The sequence below is a fragment of the Anser anser genome (assembly GCF_964211835.1).
Source record: "Anser anser genome assembly, chromosome: 18".
Lineage (NCBI taxonomy): Eukaryota > Metazoa > Chordata > Aves > Anseriformes > Anatidae > Anser > Anser anser.
Window position 1 is genome coordinate 13377542 of NC_139739.1, and position 13560 is coordinate 13391101.

Sequence of the window (13560 nt, forward strand, 5' to 3'; positions counted from 1 at the left end):
TGCTGAAAACAAAAACTACAGCAGGTATTTCCTGAAGATATTTGCTTTCTCTGCTTCAGTGCCTTCCTTGGCAATTTATGATCTTCCGTGCAAAATGTTTTTTCCTATTTATTCTTGGTTTCCAAATATATATATATATAAAAAAAAAAAAACCTTTCCTCCATTTATTTTTGTGTCAAAAGCCAGTTTAAATCCCTAAGTCTCAGCTTTCCAGAGTGTGATTTATTTGTCCTAACCCAGGCACCTCTGTCAGGGTGATACAAGGAAGACATCTAAGTTAGATCAAATGACCCTCCCTCTGGAATTGCCCTCCAGCCTTCCCAGACTGCAGGCAGAGCTCCTGAGTTATTCCTCAAGATGGATGCCAAAGCCCTGAGTTACCCAAGCGAAGTCCTCCTCAGCACCCCAAGAACAAGGTAGACAGCAAGGACAAGGACTCTTTCCATTTTCTAATGCTCATGACGCACAGTCAGACTCAGAGCGAAGAAAGGCACTTCCAGGATCTGCAACCTGGCAGCCCCTCTGCTGGACAGGCTCCTCCACCCAATTTGGTTTAAAATCCCAGAATCATAGAACAGTTTGGGTTGGAAGGGACCTCGAAGACCATCCCGTTCCTGCCCCCCTGCCATGGCAGAGATGTCGCCCACTGGATCAGGTTGCCCAGAGCCCCATCCAGCCTGGCCCTGAGCACCTCCAGGCATGGGAGAGCACTTTACACTGCAGTGTACTCCTTTCTGGAGTGGAAACTGATAGATACAGAGAGTTGCAGAATAGTGCTAAAAAGTGATCAAGCTGTTCAGGATAGTCAGAGCTGGGCACTCCTTGTACCTGAAGCTGCAGAGGGAATCCAGGCAGGCAAAGCCCAAGAACTGGAACCTGGCCAGCCAACAGTTCTCATCTCTTGCAGAAAGTGCTAACATGCAACGGGAGGTCAGAGCTACAGTCTTAAATCTCACAAAAAAAAAAAAAAAGGTTCTTTCAGCACAAGTCTCCCTAACACACCAGCGAGAAGTGCTGCCTATCTGGTCCCATTATGCAATTCCTAATGCTCATGCTTTGCCACTCGTACTCCCACGCCGTAACAGCACACACTGCTGGCACCAGCTGAGTTAAGATCTGCCCTTCACAGGCCCCTGCGGTGTTCCCAGCACACAGGCAAAGATTTCAGGAGCACTGCTGTAAAATGAAGGGTCAGTCTGTCAGGTGGAGGACGTCGTGCCGATTCCACCCCGTACTGATCCGATGTGTAATTAGAGAACAGGGCTTGAGGCAGTGCTGGTCACAAAGAACCCAGTGCATAAGGCTTTCTTCAAAGATGAAATTTCCTCCTTACCAAAGTTCATAAAGAACTTTTTAAACCTTAAGCAAATAAATTGGCCATTTTTCTTGTCATACAGAACCAGTTTTTCTCAGCATAAAGCTACGGTGGCTCAGCTCACACAAAAATCTTGGGTTTGTACTGCTCTGATTCACAGGCTGCCAATGGGGAAAGAGAAGGAGGACATTCAACTTTTTGTGTTAGCGTGCACAGCACACTTGATCTGTGCCTGCGGTGATCCTGGCACCGTCAGGTATTTCTGATCCGTGGGACAGCCTCCTGAGCAGATATCTTGCAGCACTCCCCTCAGCCTGTCACAGGAGGTACAAAGCTAACAACTAACAACCTAACTAACAACCAGGCAGCTGTGTTTAAAAGACACCGAGGCAGGCTTACGTGGTACCTCCAAGTATGTGCCCAGCCATTCAGGAAGCCTGTATCAAAGCTGGGAACCCATCCTGGGTCACCCAGCAGTCTTAGGCAGCAGCCAGACCATCCTTCCCCCAACTTCCCGCAAAGCACTTATTGTATCCTCAAAAAATAAAAAAAATTAATTATTAAAAAGCAAAACATTTCTCAGAGTTTAACAGCCATGAAGGGGAATGTTCAGCCACAAAACGTATATTTTTAATAATTAATTGCTGCTTTATTTAGCACAGAAGCTACTGTCTTAAATCAAAATTAAACCCTTGTAAGCGAGTTCCTTGAAAAGGGCCACTCAAAGAAAGTGGCATATAAACATTGTCACAGGAAGAAGAAAAGTAAAGAGTTCTATAAAAGCCTAACCTGAATACAATTGGGAAAAGGCTAAAAGGCTTGTGTTTTTCTTTTAACCACATGCACATTTTCTTCTCAGTTCCATACCCTGGATGTGACCTCCACGGATTTATCCCACTCCATGCCACCATTTCCACCACCTGGAAATGTTCTCTGGGCAGCACTGCAGGGAGCCAACAGGCCTGCCTACCTTGGCCACCTCTCCTGACCACGCTGCGACCACCCCGCTCCTCAGCATCCCTTCCTCTCCCTCCTGCTTCTCACGCCATCACCACCACCGCCGGGCTCTGCTGGGCAGCTACAAGAGGAAAAAGAAAAAAAAAACGAGTTACTTGGCTGAAGGCAGAGCAGGCAGCAGAACTCAGAGTCAGGTCTGCTGCAGGAAGTTGAAGGGGGGAAAGTGGGGTAGGGTACACAATAAATAGCATAGAAAGAGGAAGAAAACTTATTTTTCTTGATTACTTTCCAATGCACTAATAAAACCTGCTTACTTCATTTACTCCTGAGAGAAATACCATCTCAGAAGTGTTTTGCAACCCAGTTACCATAATGCCACGTTAGTGCGGGGGACTAAGAAAGTGAAAACATGTTAAAAGGAAAGACTGATCAGGCTGTCCGGCTCCCTTAACCAGCTCACAGGCTAAACTAAACGATTACAAAGGAGAAATAAACTGCATTAGCTAAAGATTTGTAGCAATAATTTAATTTTTGTACCAGCTTGATGCACAGCTACAGATTGTCAGTGTTGATTGCTGGGTACTGCACCATTTTAGTTTCTCAGAGCTTTGGCTGGGTCTGGAAGCCCAAAAACCTTTTTGTTTCGAGGGTTGCCCCAGACTAAGAGCGAAGATGCACACCCAGCACTCTCATATGGAGACACGGTGCTCGTTCACTGCAGTCCATGCCAACCTAAAATGGAAAAACACATTCCGTAAACAGTATATTCTTTGAGCGCCCCCAAAAAATAAACAAAAAAAAAAAAAAAAGAAAGACCAAAAATGTAAATGTGTGTTTTCAGGGGTCAGAGTCCCCTACAATAGATTCTCTCACTCGTGAGCCTGGAAGTTACTGCTGACCTTCAAGCTAAAGGATGTTAAGGCAGGAGTGGAGCCATAAAGTGGGATTTACAGTCCAGGGTAGGCGCATTCCTTTCAACCTGCAATTTAATCTCAGCTTTCTTTGAAATAGTTTTATGGTATCTTTGAGTAATTTTATTTGCTTAACCAATCCCCAGAATCTATTTCTGAGGCATGTTTTCTAGTACATTTTCAATTATTTTGAAAACATTAGCATCTCTTTGCTCTCAAAACCAATTCAGATTTCCACATAGATGATAATAAGGTGGAAAAAGTATTGACAAAATCAAGATGCCCCTCCACACAGGAAAGCTGAAGGCCTGTAACTATGTTTTACTATATAGAAAAAAAAAAAGAAAAAAAAAAGTTGGCTACTCCCTCCCTCCCTCCCTCCGTATGTTGTTCTTTCTCAAGAGCAGCTTAGTAGCTGATATAAAAGGCATGTTGCAAATCAAGCTCAAGGTGCACATGACAGACGTGGGACTGGAATAACAAGGATATCACAGTCTAGGATTCAGATATAAAAGCAGAAGCTGTATGAGAACCATCATCCAGGATTATAAGGAATGAAATATGTTTGCAGAACTGCAGGCAGCATTGCAAGCAGACTTAATACTTGGAAAGGGAGAATTTGAGAGCTCCAGACCAACTAGCAGAATGGTGTGAGGAGTTCAAGCCTGCTCCAGCCGTCCTGTTTCACTAGGTACCCATAAATACGATAACCATAATCTTTTCCTTTAACTGGTCACCTCATTTGTGGCAGTTGTAAAAGAAGAGGCATGACTAGCTGCAAAGGGGAGTTTTACATATGAGATAATTCTGCTCATGAGAAATAAATTAGAAACATTTGGAAAATAGGGTGTGTAAGTTATTACTGCCTGAGGGCAGCAGGAAATTATGAGAATAATAGTGTATGCATGTCTTTTGCCGTTATTTACCTTGGCATTCAATAAGCCATGTGCAGTTGCCAGAGCAACTTCCACAGCACATGGTACAAAAGCTGTACGTACACGCTGCTCCCTCGCAGACAGACACCCCCAAACCTTGAAATAGCAGGGCAGCTTTCAGAAGGAGCCTGGAGAGAGCCTGCTTCACGAGAGGTCTTCCTCGGTTTTGGAGTAAATAAATAACTTCAGTGAATCCACCTTCTGGCTGAAAAAATGTTTGCTGCAGACCCTATACTGAAACCTACACAGAGCCTTTAGCTGGAGCCAGAGCATGGCCGTGGTGCCCCAGGAAAGTTGCATTATCAACACTCTGCTAGCAAGTGTTTTCCAGCAGTACCTGTCAGAAGTGAATCCGACGTTGGATATTGAATTCTCAGGGAATCTGGCTTCAGTTTGGACAGCCCCTCATATCTTCCGCTTTCAGACACCGATGACCTAGGCATTGTCAGAGTCCAAAACAGAGAAGAAACTGGAAATCATAAAGAGGGGAAAAACCTGAGCAGTTGAGACAAGGGGCAGAGCTGAACTGAGCAGCCCCAGGCTTACTCTCAATGTCAGGCACCAAAGGACCTGGCACTTCACACGGAAGGCCAGCAGCTGGTTATTGACTTGGTAAGGTAACCAAAGGGATGATCAACACACAACTTGATTTATTTTTCATTAACTTATTTAGAAGAGTTCCAGACAAGAAAAAAAATATGACGTAGACATGAGACCCTTCCCAAACTTACAAGACGCACACATAACATCTCAAGTTGTCTTTATGTAGGACCTGGGCACCGGCAAACTGGTCTTGCAGGGCAATGCTACTCTGCAGAAGAACTTCAGGAAAAAAGACAAAACCAAGGAAAGATATTAAAAATTAAGTGGGATGCAAGCAGCAAGGCTAAAAGGAAGGATGGAGCCAACAAAATCAGTTGCTAGAAATGTTGGAGTTTTATAAGTACTAATTGTATGGGGGTTTTTGAGGTGGTCTTAGGAAAAGAAAACGCCTTAAGCTGTGAATGGGTTTTATGGTTGTGGATTAAATATATAACAATACTTAGTGGGTGTACACTGCTGTGCAAAAGGAGACTAACAATTGCAATGCAGCAGTCACTCTGGTTGTTTACTCTACCATTTACTGAATTGTGGGTTAACACAAATGGGAGGCATTCAGAGCACATGTGTTTAGGAAAGAACAGCACAAGATCAGAGCTCCGTAACCTGAAACGACAATGAGATGAGTTATAAACCCCAGCACAGCGTGCTGAATATGAAGTACAGGGGAGGAGGGAACACCACGGCAGTCCAGCAAAGAGTCTGCTATGAGAATGGGGCTTCAGCATCAGTGTGGTGCCAGTGCTGCTGCAGAGCAAGGGTTGTGCACAGGGCCCCCCGGGAAACCTGCATTGGCTTGATAAAACTAGGACAAACTGCAACGTTGTGAAGTTACATCCAATAGAGAAAAATCTCTTCCTTTCTTATAAATAATACCACATAGCGAGGTTATCCTCAGAGTCACATCATTTATTCTAATGAAAACATTCGGATTCTGAAAAGAAAAAGGGACACAATGTTAAAGATGAGCAGGAGACCAGTGCAAGAGACAAATTAGTTATTGCCAGAATTTTTCATTAGTTATTCTCACACACAGTAAAGTTCACTTTCCCTGTGCTCTCTGAAATTTATTCCTCATTTTGTGTTTGACCCTAGGATCTCAAAGTAGTTTAGAAAAATTAGCCAGTGGAAAAGCTGCTGGAAGAAAATAATATAAATAAATGACTTGGGTTAGGGGTTTTGTTTTATTTTTGTGTGTGTGTGCATGTGTGAAAAACAGTGAATTTTCAGAATTCATGTGTGGTATTTGATTTTTTCCTTTTCCTGTTGCTTACAACAAAAGCTGTTGTGAGTAAGTGTTAGTGCTTTGTCCACTCTCAAGATCTTGTAATGAATCTCAGTTTTATAATGTTTTCTTAAAGCCCCAGTTTCTGTGGCCACAAGACTGTCCGAGAACCTTTGTTTCAGTAGATGGAACTGTAAGTTTATTTGATTTTTTCAGCTGTGGAGAACAGTGAAAAAAAAAGAAAAGAAAAGAAAAAGAACCACAGTTTCATTAATCTCATGTGGGTTTTTGTTGTTGATGTTGTTTTGGTTTGGTTTTGTTTGTTTGTTTGTTTCTATAATTTATATTTTAAAAGTACTGGTAGATTTTTGATTGCTTGAGGTTGAAGTATGGACATTAGCTTATGCATGGTCACGTCTGACACAAATAGGGGGATACGTGAATACTCCTACCCAAGCTACAGCATTTGCCACAATTCAGTTTAAAAAGTATCACTCAGGAAACACACACAGCATTATGTAACTTAGGGGGCCTGACAAAGTGCAATAAATAAATAAACCAGCATTCCACAAAACAGCCCAAATGCCAAAAGCTGCGGGCACGGAGCAATGAATGGGGAGATGTGCAATAGCTGGAATTCGTTCTTAGGGAGAGACAAACCCACAGCAAGTAATTCTGCAAGCTGGGGGGACTTCTGGAGTGGTTCTGTGGCAGCTTCGCTCATCTAAGAAATACCGAGCATAGGTGACTTTCACTGACCTCAGTGGAGCTGAGCACCACGAAACCTTCTCCAGTTTGGTCTGTGAGCACTGGAAGCATGAAAGTGGCCCCAAATATTCTGGAAAAGTCTTACCTTCCTCTTTAGAAGAAGTAGGATCTCTTCCCTGATGGACTCTTTAGGTACGTGCATACCAACAGCTTTCAGATAGGGAGAACAAAACCAAGATATCGCAGACACCTTTCTCCTCTGCCTGCAGAAAGGCAGCCTCACAGGCCAGTGGAACAGAGTCTGCTTGCCACAGATAAACCAGCCTGTGACTTTGTTTCCTCGTTCAGAAAGTGAAGAGAGTACACATCGGCTTTGCAGGATTCCCAGCATATTCTTAGGGCAGCTCTGAGATCTGAGCAGGACGTTATAGTCCCAGGACTGAAGCCCCAGTCTCTTCACTTCCAGAGCGAAGGATTTCCTTGCACCAGTCACCTCCTGTTGAGCTCCTTCAGAAAAGGCTCCAGAAACGTGGTGTCAGAGGATTTCACTAATAAAATCTCCGGCCTTTTTACAGCATTTGAGCTGATGTTCCCCTAAGCTGCTTCTGTGCATTTGCTGTGAAACTGATGTTTCATTTCTCTGTCCGAATATCTGCTATGAGCAGAGTCGGGCTTGGCTGCCAGAGTTTTAGTGACCCCAGCTGGAAGATGCCTCTTGTAAAGGCATGTGTCCCATCCATACTTCAGGATGCCTTCAGGCAGAGGCAGCTTCGGAAAAGGTCATTTGCACCGAGGGCGGAGGTGTGCGGATGGGAGCTCTGAGAAAAGCCCGGAGGCATTGTGTGGTAGCACTGGTACCTACAACAGACCTGCTTGTACTCTTCTGCTTGCCTTGCTAGTCTGCATTGATACGTATAACACAGAATCATGTCAGAGAAGCAGAGAAGTTGAAAACTTTCCTTTCATTTTACAGTCCAACAACAGGCTTGTTAAACTGAGGCAGATTTGAAGCGAAGTCGAGCTGACAGCCTCTCTGGAAGGAGCCGAGTAGCAGGGATGTGATGCTCAGCGGGCTCGTCCCAAGCTGCAGGAACACCGTGGGGCTCCTGCGCCCTCCGAGGCAGAAATTACCCTCCGCACACCGAGCAAAATCAATGAAAATGCTGCAGGGGCCTGGGGCTGCCAGCTGAGAAACACTCAGGAGTGCTATTTACTGACAGAAAGGGGACATTTTTCTGCCTCTAACCTGCAACTAAGGAGGCACGCAGGGCTGCTGGTGGAGCCACGCAGCGCAAGGGGAGGGAGCACAGCATCAGCTGCTCAGCTCTTCCTATAGAGCCCGGAGGAATTCACCTGCCAGCACAGCCCCTGCTAAAACCAAGTGAGGAAGGAACAGCTAACGGACTTGATGCTCATCTCACCTGGCTATTGTGCCTTTACCAGGCCAATGCAGAGCTATTCCTGTTGAAATCAAGAGAGAGAGAGACTGGTGGCTCGGTGGGGAGAGCTGGTGGAGAGCTTTGGCTGGCGGAGAGTAGTATTCAGCAAAGAAGAGCTGGTCAGCCCCATAAATTTTCTTCTCTTGCACACATAGTAGTACTTTTGAGCAGATTCCTTGCAAATGCCCATGAAGGGAAGGATCTACTGTTCGCTGGACTTAGGGACTAAGGCAAAATCCTGATGTTGCCCAGTGGGCTGAACTGAAAGTAGTGCAAGCAAGGGCAGCCAAAACTGAATCTGTCAGGCATGGTGTTTGGGATCACATTCTGCCACTTGCTTTCTCATCTTACCCCTCTCCATGCAGAGGAAGACCTGTCTTTCCCCTCCTTATTCTGAAGTAGTATTCAGTGATCACACACATTACAGAGTAGCAGACAGAAGTGGAGAGTAGGCAGGCACTGGCAAGCTTCCCGCAGTCTTCTGGTGTGATTCATGTTCCTGTACTCTGACCTGGAAATCCTAGCGTTCATTCCCCTTTCGCAGGAGAAGAGAAGCAGTAAGATAAGGAAGAAAATGTCAAGACTAATTTTACCCAAATTACATCTAAGGCGGGCTTCCACTATATCATACTTCTGTTTTCCTCCCTAGATCCATGTCATCCTGATTACTGTGATGGGGGAAAAAGGATTATTTTGGATATTCAGATGTGTAAAAGCCAGACCACGGTGAAGAATTTAAGGTGGAGTAAATGGAACAAATTCCATTTAAGACAGCAAAGAATACATCAGACTACAACAACCAAGATAGTTGTAACCCAGATATACATATACAAACATCACATTCTGGGAGCTGATCTTGCCTTGCAGTATTTTGTATTTTCCATGAAGATCCAGCTCCTGGAATCAGACAATTGCATAGCAGTCATCACTGTCAAATAAGAGAGAGTTTCTGAAGTGTGTAGAAGGGTCTGGAAAACAGAATCCTTAAGGGCATCTAGTAAGCAAAAGGAAGCCAGGTCAATATCTTTGCTTCTGGGATCTGATTTATGACTTTTGTACACTTTGAATGTTCCATAACCATATAAAAGAAACATGTAAGTCAGCTGGAGTTGTTCTTCTCCTTTAAAAAACTGAGATATAAATTAGTATGAAGGAGTGAAACTTCAGAGCTCTAGGTCCTTCCTGCAACAGCTTTAAGCTAAAATGTTCAACACTTTCCAGAATTCATTCCTACATGCACATTGGGTGCATAAAACTTCTTTTTATTTCTACGCAGATTGAGTTCAAGCTCTCGGCTGACAATACAGAAACACATAACCTCAGTCAATATTAATGTATTTTAATTACATATAACATAATACTAACAACTACACCAACTAGCATTGGAAATCATGTGTCCAAACATCCATGCATTATCAAGCAAAACACCATAAAAATTAAGATTTATAACATTCTCACAAAAACAAGCCGAGCAACAATAGCATTAGGAGGTAATAATTTAGGCTGGTACACCATGAAATTTCATGGAACTAACGGGAACAAAAAGCTCGACTTGAAAACAATGTCAGCGCTGCTTTTCTGTAAGAATTTCTTTGTTTCCTCACCCCATATGAACTACTGCATATGGCAGAACCCCCTGTCCCCTAACAGGATTCCTGTCTTCAGTACTGCTTCAGCCCATGAATCCATTGTGTCCCATCTCCCTCCATGTCTCAGGGCTGTACCAGGCCTTAATCTTTTATTCTTGCACCCACATTCATAGTGGTTCTCTTCTCTCTGACCAAAATACAGAATCCAAGGGATGCATATTAATGATTAGGAAGAAACAAGTATAACCTTCTCTCCTTAACAGAACCAAACAATTACGCTTGTGCTCATCATGAAGAAAGAGGAAATTACAGACAGCCACAGGGCACGGAGTGCTTGAATCACCCCAGCTGTTTTCTAATTCTAAGATGAAAGTTTTCAAACCTTTCCTGTTTTAGAATAGTGGCAAAAATGATGGCATGCAGGCACGGGCTGAGAATCGCTGCCCCACCCCACAGATGAAAAGCCTGAACATTTACCTCCCGTTTCCTTCTTCAGAAGACAAGACTTTTGTGGGGAAGGGAGGGAATTTAAAATTAAAGTTCCCCGGGGTTGTCTCAGGTATCCTTGTCCTTTGAACAGCAGGGAGATCAATCTGCAGAGCAATGCATAGGCATGCAGCACATACTAATGACTTCCCATACCGCACAATTTACTGTTCTCACTTCTTGATAGCAAGGTTTAGCTTTAGTCCTTCTCTGATAAGTGAATTTTCACAAATCTTCTGTTGACAGTCATATTGCTCTATGCGGGAAAGAGGGGTTGCCTTCACTGCAGGGATTTGGTAGGCAAAGAAGACCAGAACTTTGTATCTGCTAATGCAAATGTGAAGCTGGGGGACAAGTAGAGGGCTGCTCACGGTGTGAACTATTGGGATGAACTACATGATGATATGCTGCCATGGGTGTGCTTCTCGTTTCTCCTGTTTCTCATCTTTACATTTAATTCTGGGATTTAAACCCCAGCCACTCCTGCCAACATCCTGCAAGTAATTTTGTACTATAGGAGCGCATCAGTAGATCAAAGCACACACTAAATGCAATCCCGGAGTTTAGCTTTGGATTATATTTAGCATAGTTCCATGGACTGAATATTCCTGCCACATATTTGGTTCAGGAATATCTGTAAGAACAATCTTTCTTTTGGATTTTTGTACCCCAACTGGGGTTGTGCTGCTCCTGGAGCAGAGCTTTTGTGTGGTGCCTCCTACAGAACCTGGTTGATGCATTCCAAAACCACTCCGATGCACGGCGAGTAGACATGATACGGGGACTTGCTTCCAAACTGCACTATTGCTCCAAATCAAAACGCTAATTCAGGTAAAGCCTCTTTGAGATGAAAAATAATCATTGATGCAGGGTCTCGGGCAAGTGGGATTTTGATAAGGGTTCATTATAATACCTACAACCATTACAGTGAGTACTGGAAGCTCTGTATCTTCTAACACGTAGCCATCCTTAATTTACTTAAGTCCCCAGCAAATCTTTCCCCAAACACAGGAAAGCCTCAGATTACATTCAGTGGAAAGATGGATGGCTTATGGTAAGCCTATGTCTGAATAAACCGTATCGCTTTCCTGAACACACCATATCCATTGCCTACACAACGGGAAGAAACATAATTGTTTTGAAAAGTATTTGGTTATGTTCCCATGCTGTGCACAGGACATAAGGATTCAAAATTATTACAGCCTAGGCTGTGGTTGATAAATATCACATTTAGTAATCTGTGTTACATCGAGTGTGGATGTGACACAGTAAGCTGCCACAAAAGCAGCGATTATCCATTGTAAGGATAATGAGAGATGGAGGTGAAGGAGAACTGTAGTTCTTTTTCCATAATATTGGTGGGTCAAGAAGCTTTCTCTGCTTCCACAGCGTAACTGATCTGATCAGAACTTTCCCTGGGCTTCCAGTGTAGCAGTGCCCACTAGAATCCTACCCAAGTCCATACCTTTAGTCCCTGAATATGAGGAACAACAGCTGTACTGCAAGATGCGGAGCTAACTATACAGATTTTAAGAAAGGTACCAAAGCCCAAACCCCATTTTGTGACCCACTTGGCAAAGATGCTGAGTCCATGAAGGAGCTGGTAGAACTTGAACCAAGGCCTCACTGGCTGTGTTTCTAGAACAACTCTTTTTTGTTTGTTTGTTTTTTGTTTTGTTTTGTTTTTGTTTGTTTGTTTTGTACAAATTTACACATTCATATTGCAGGACAGATATTACCAGGAGACCAGAAGCTCCTTCCTTAGCAAAAATCTTCTTTGAGGTTTGTAAAAGGTTGTCAATCTGAAGAGAAGATTTAAACCCATTACCATTTTTCAGCACAAAAACAGAAAGAATTCCAACCTAGAGAAAAATAAAAAAAAAAATTATAACACGATACCTGCCCCTAAGAGCATCCAATACCAGCTAAACAGCATAACCTACATAGCTCAGGCTATCTTAGTGAGCCTTCAGGATTTTGTACTGCTTAGCATTCTCCCTCTAGCAGCAGCTCTCAAACCACTGAAGGGCAGCAGTCTGGTTTAACACTGGCCTTGCTTAACTGTCTGCGTTTGTCAGACATCCCCCACTCAGGAGAAATGAGATGAGATCCTGGATAAGAGCCTTTCAGGACAATTCCTTTCCACTCACCCTTGCTCACTGCCTACAGATCTGCCTTTGGCAAAGATCTTTTCTGTATTTCTCCTGTCCAACCAAATCAGACACCCTGAGCTCAACGCTCTATCTTTTTATCCTTCCACATCACACAGGGAAATGGGGAAGAAGAGCCGAGGGGGCAAAGAAATTAGAATACTTTCTTCTATTGCATAGATTAAAAACAAAGGGGAAGAGGGGATGTTCTGCTGCTCTGAGCATGTAATTTTTTTTTCAATCCCTTCATAAACCCCATCTATTTTTTCACTACTTTAAGAGTCTTTTTTTCACCTATAAGAAACTCTGACCCACCGTAATCTGTTATTTCTCGTGCATCCAGGTTTTCTGTACAAAATGCTCCCCGGGTCTGAACTCCACTACTTCATTTACTTCTACATTTACATTACTTCATTTTCTTCACTTACTTCACTACCCTCTTTGGCACACCAGGAAAAGCATCCCTTTTCTTCAGGTCAGCGATCCACTGCTACACCTTTTTTTTTCCTAAGAAAATCCCAAACATGTTTCTTTCATGTATCCTTCCATTGCTGACTGACAAGTACTACTCCCACTCTTGAATATCAGCCTATTTATTCCTTGCATGTTGTACACAGGATGAGACTGTAAATTCCTCCAGGCAGGCATCTGCTTAACCTACGTGTTCTAAAAAAAATGTAGATTGGGTCAGACCGATTTTTCAGGATGAGGGGGAGTCAGGCAGAAAGAAAGGAGCCCTAGGATAAGGGAAAAAAGGGAAAACAAAGAGCAGTGGAATGAAGGGAAGAAAGGATAAATGAAAAGGGTTCCTGAAGAGTGGGAACAGAGAGAGAGCTAATATATTTGATGAAAATGCAACATTAGCAAGCACAGTGTGATTTGACAAGTGTGAACAAGCCCACACCAATGTTAAAAAGCACTACATCTGGCAATGTGTCAATGTTTAAGGCAGCACTTTGCTTCTCCTTCCCATGCTGGGTTCCTGCATCCTTGATATTCCCTCAGATCCACTTCTAAGCTGCTTAGGTCTATGGGAATACATTTTAGAGGTGGATTGGACAGGGAACAGATATAAATCAGTAGTAATTAAAGGCACTATCATTCTCTCTCTCCCCAGGTTACCTCGTTATAAAATAAAAGATCAGCAAAACATTTCAAAACGCTGATATACACCCAAACGCAGGGAATCATTTAATACAGAAATGTTGGGGTTAACCATATGGCGTTTAACCTACCTATCCCCTT

At 43.4% G+C, this 13560-nt stretch overlaps 1 protein-coding gene across 1 annotated transcript in view; it reads right to left on the reverse strand.

The window, feature by feature from the left end:
* The window catches only part of LOC310883252 (uncharacterized protein), a gene marked incomplete at its 5' end in the record, with an annotated part of 38488 nt that extends 31446 nt beyond the window's left edge, over positions 1 to 7042 (reverse strand). The window contains 7 exons of the mRNA XM_083803268.1: positions 1715 to 1850; positions 2286 to 2393; positions 2810 to 3004; positions 4456 to 4553; positions 4850 to 4940; positions 5595 to 5652; positions 6797 to 7042. Coding sequence (XP_083659394.1) covers positions 2985 to 3004; positions 4456 to 4553; positions 4850 to 4940; positions 5595 to 5652; positions 6797 to 7042 — 513 coding nt within the window. The 3' untranslated portion in view covers positions 1715 to 1850; positions 2286 to 2393; positions 2810 to 2984. The remainder of the gene's footprint in view (positions 1 to 1714; positions 1851 to 2285; positions 2394 to 2809; positions 3005 to 4455; positions 4554 to 4849; positions 4941 to 5594; positions 5653 to 6796) is intronic.
* Positions 7043 to 13560: the final 6518 nt, after the last annotated feature.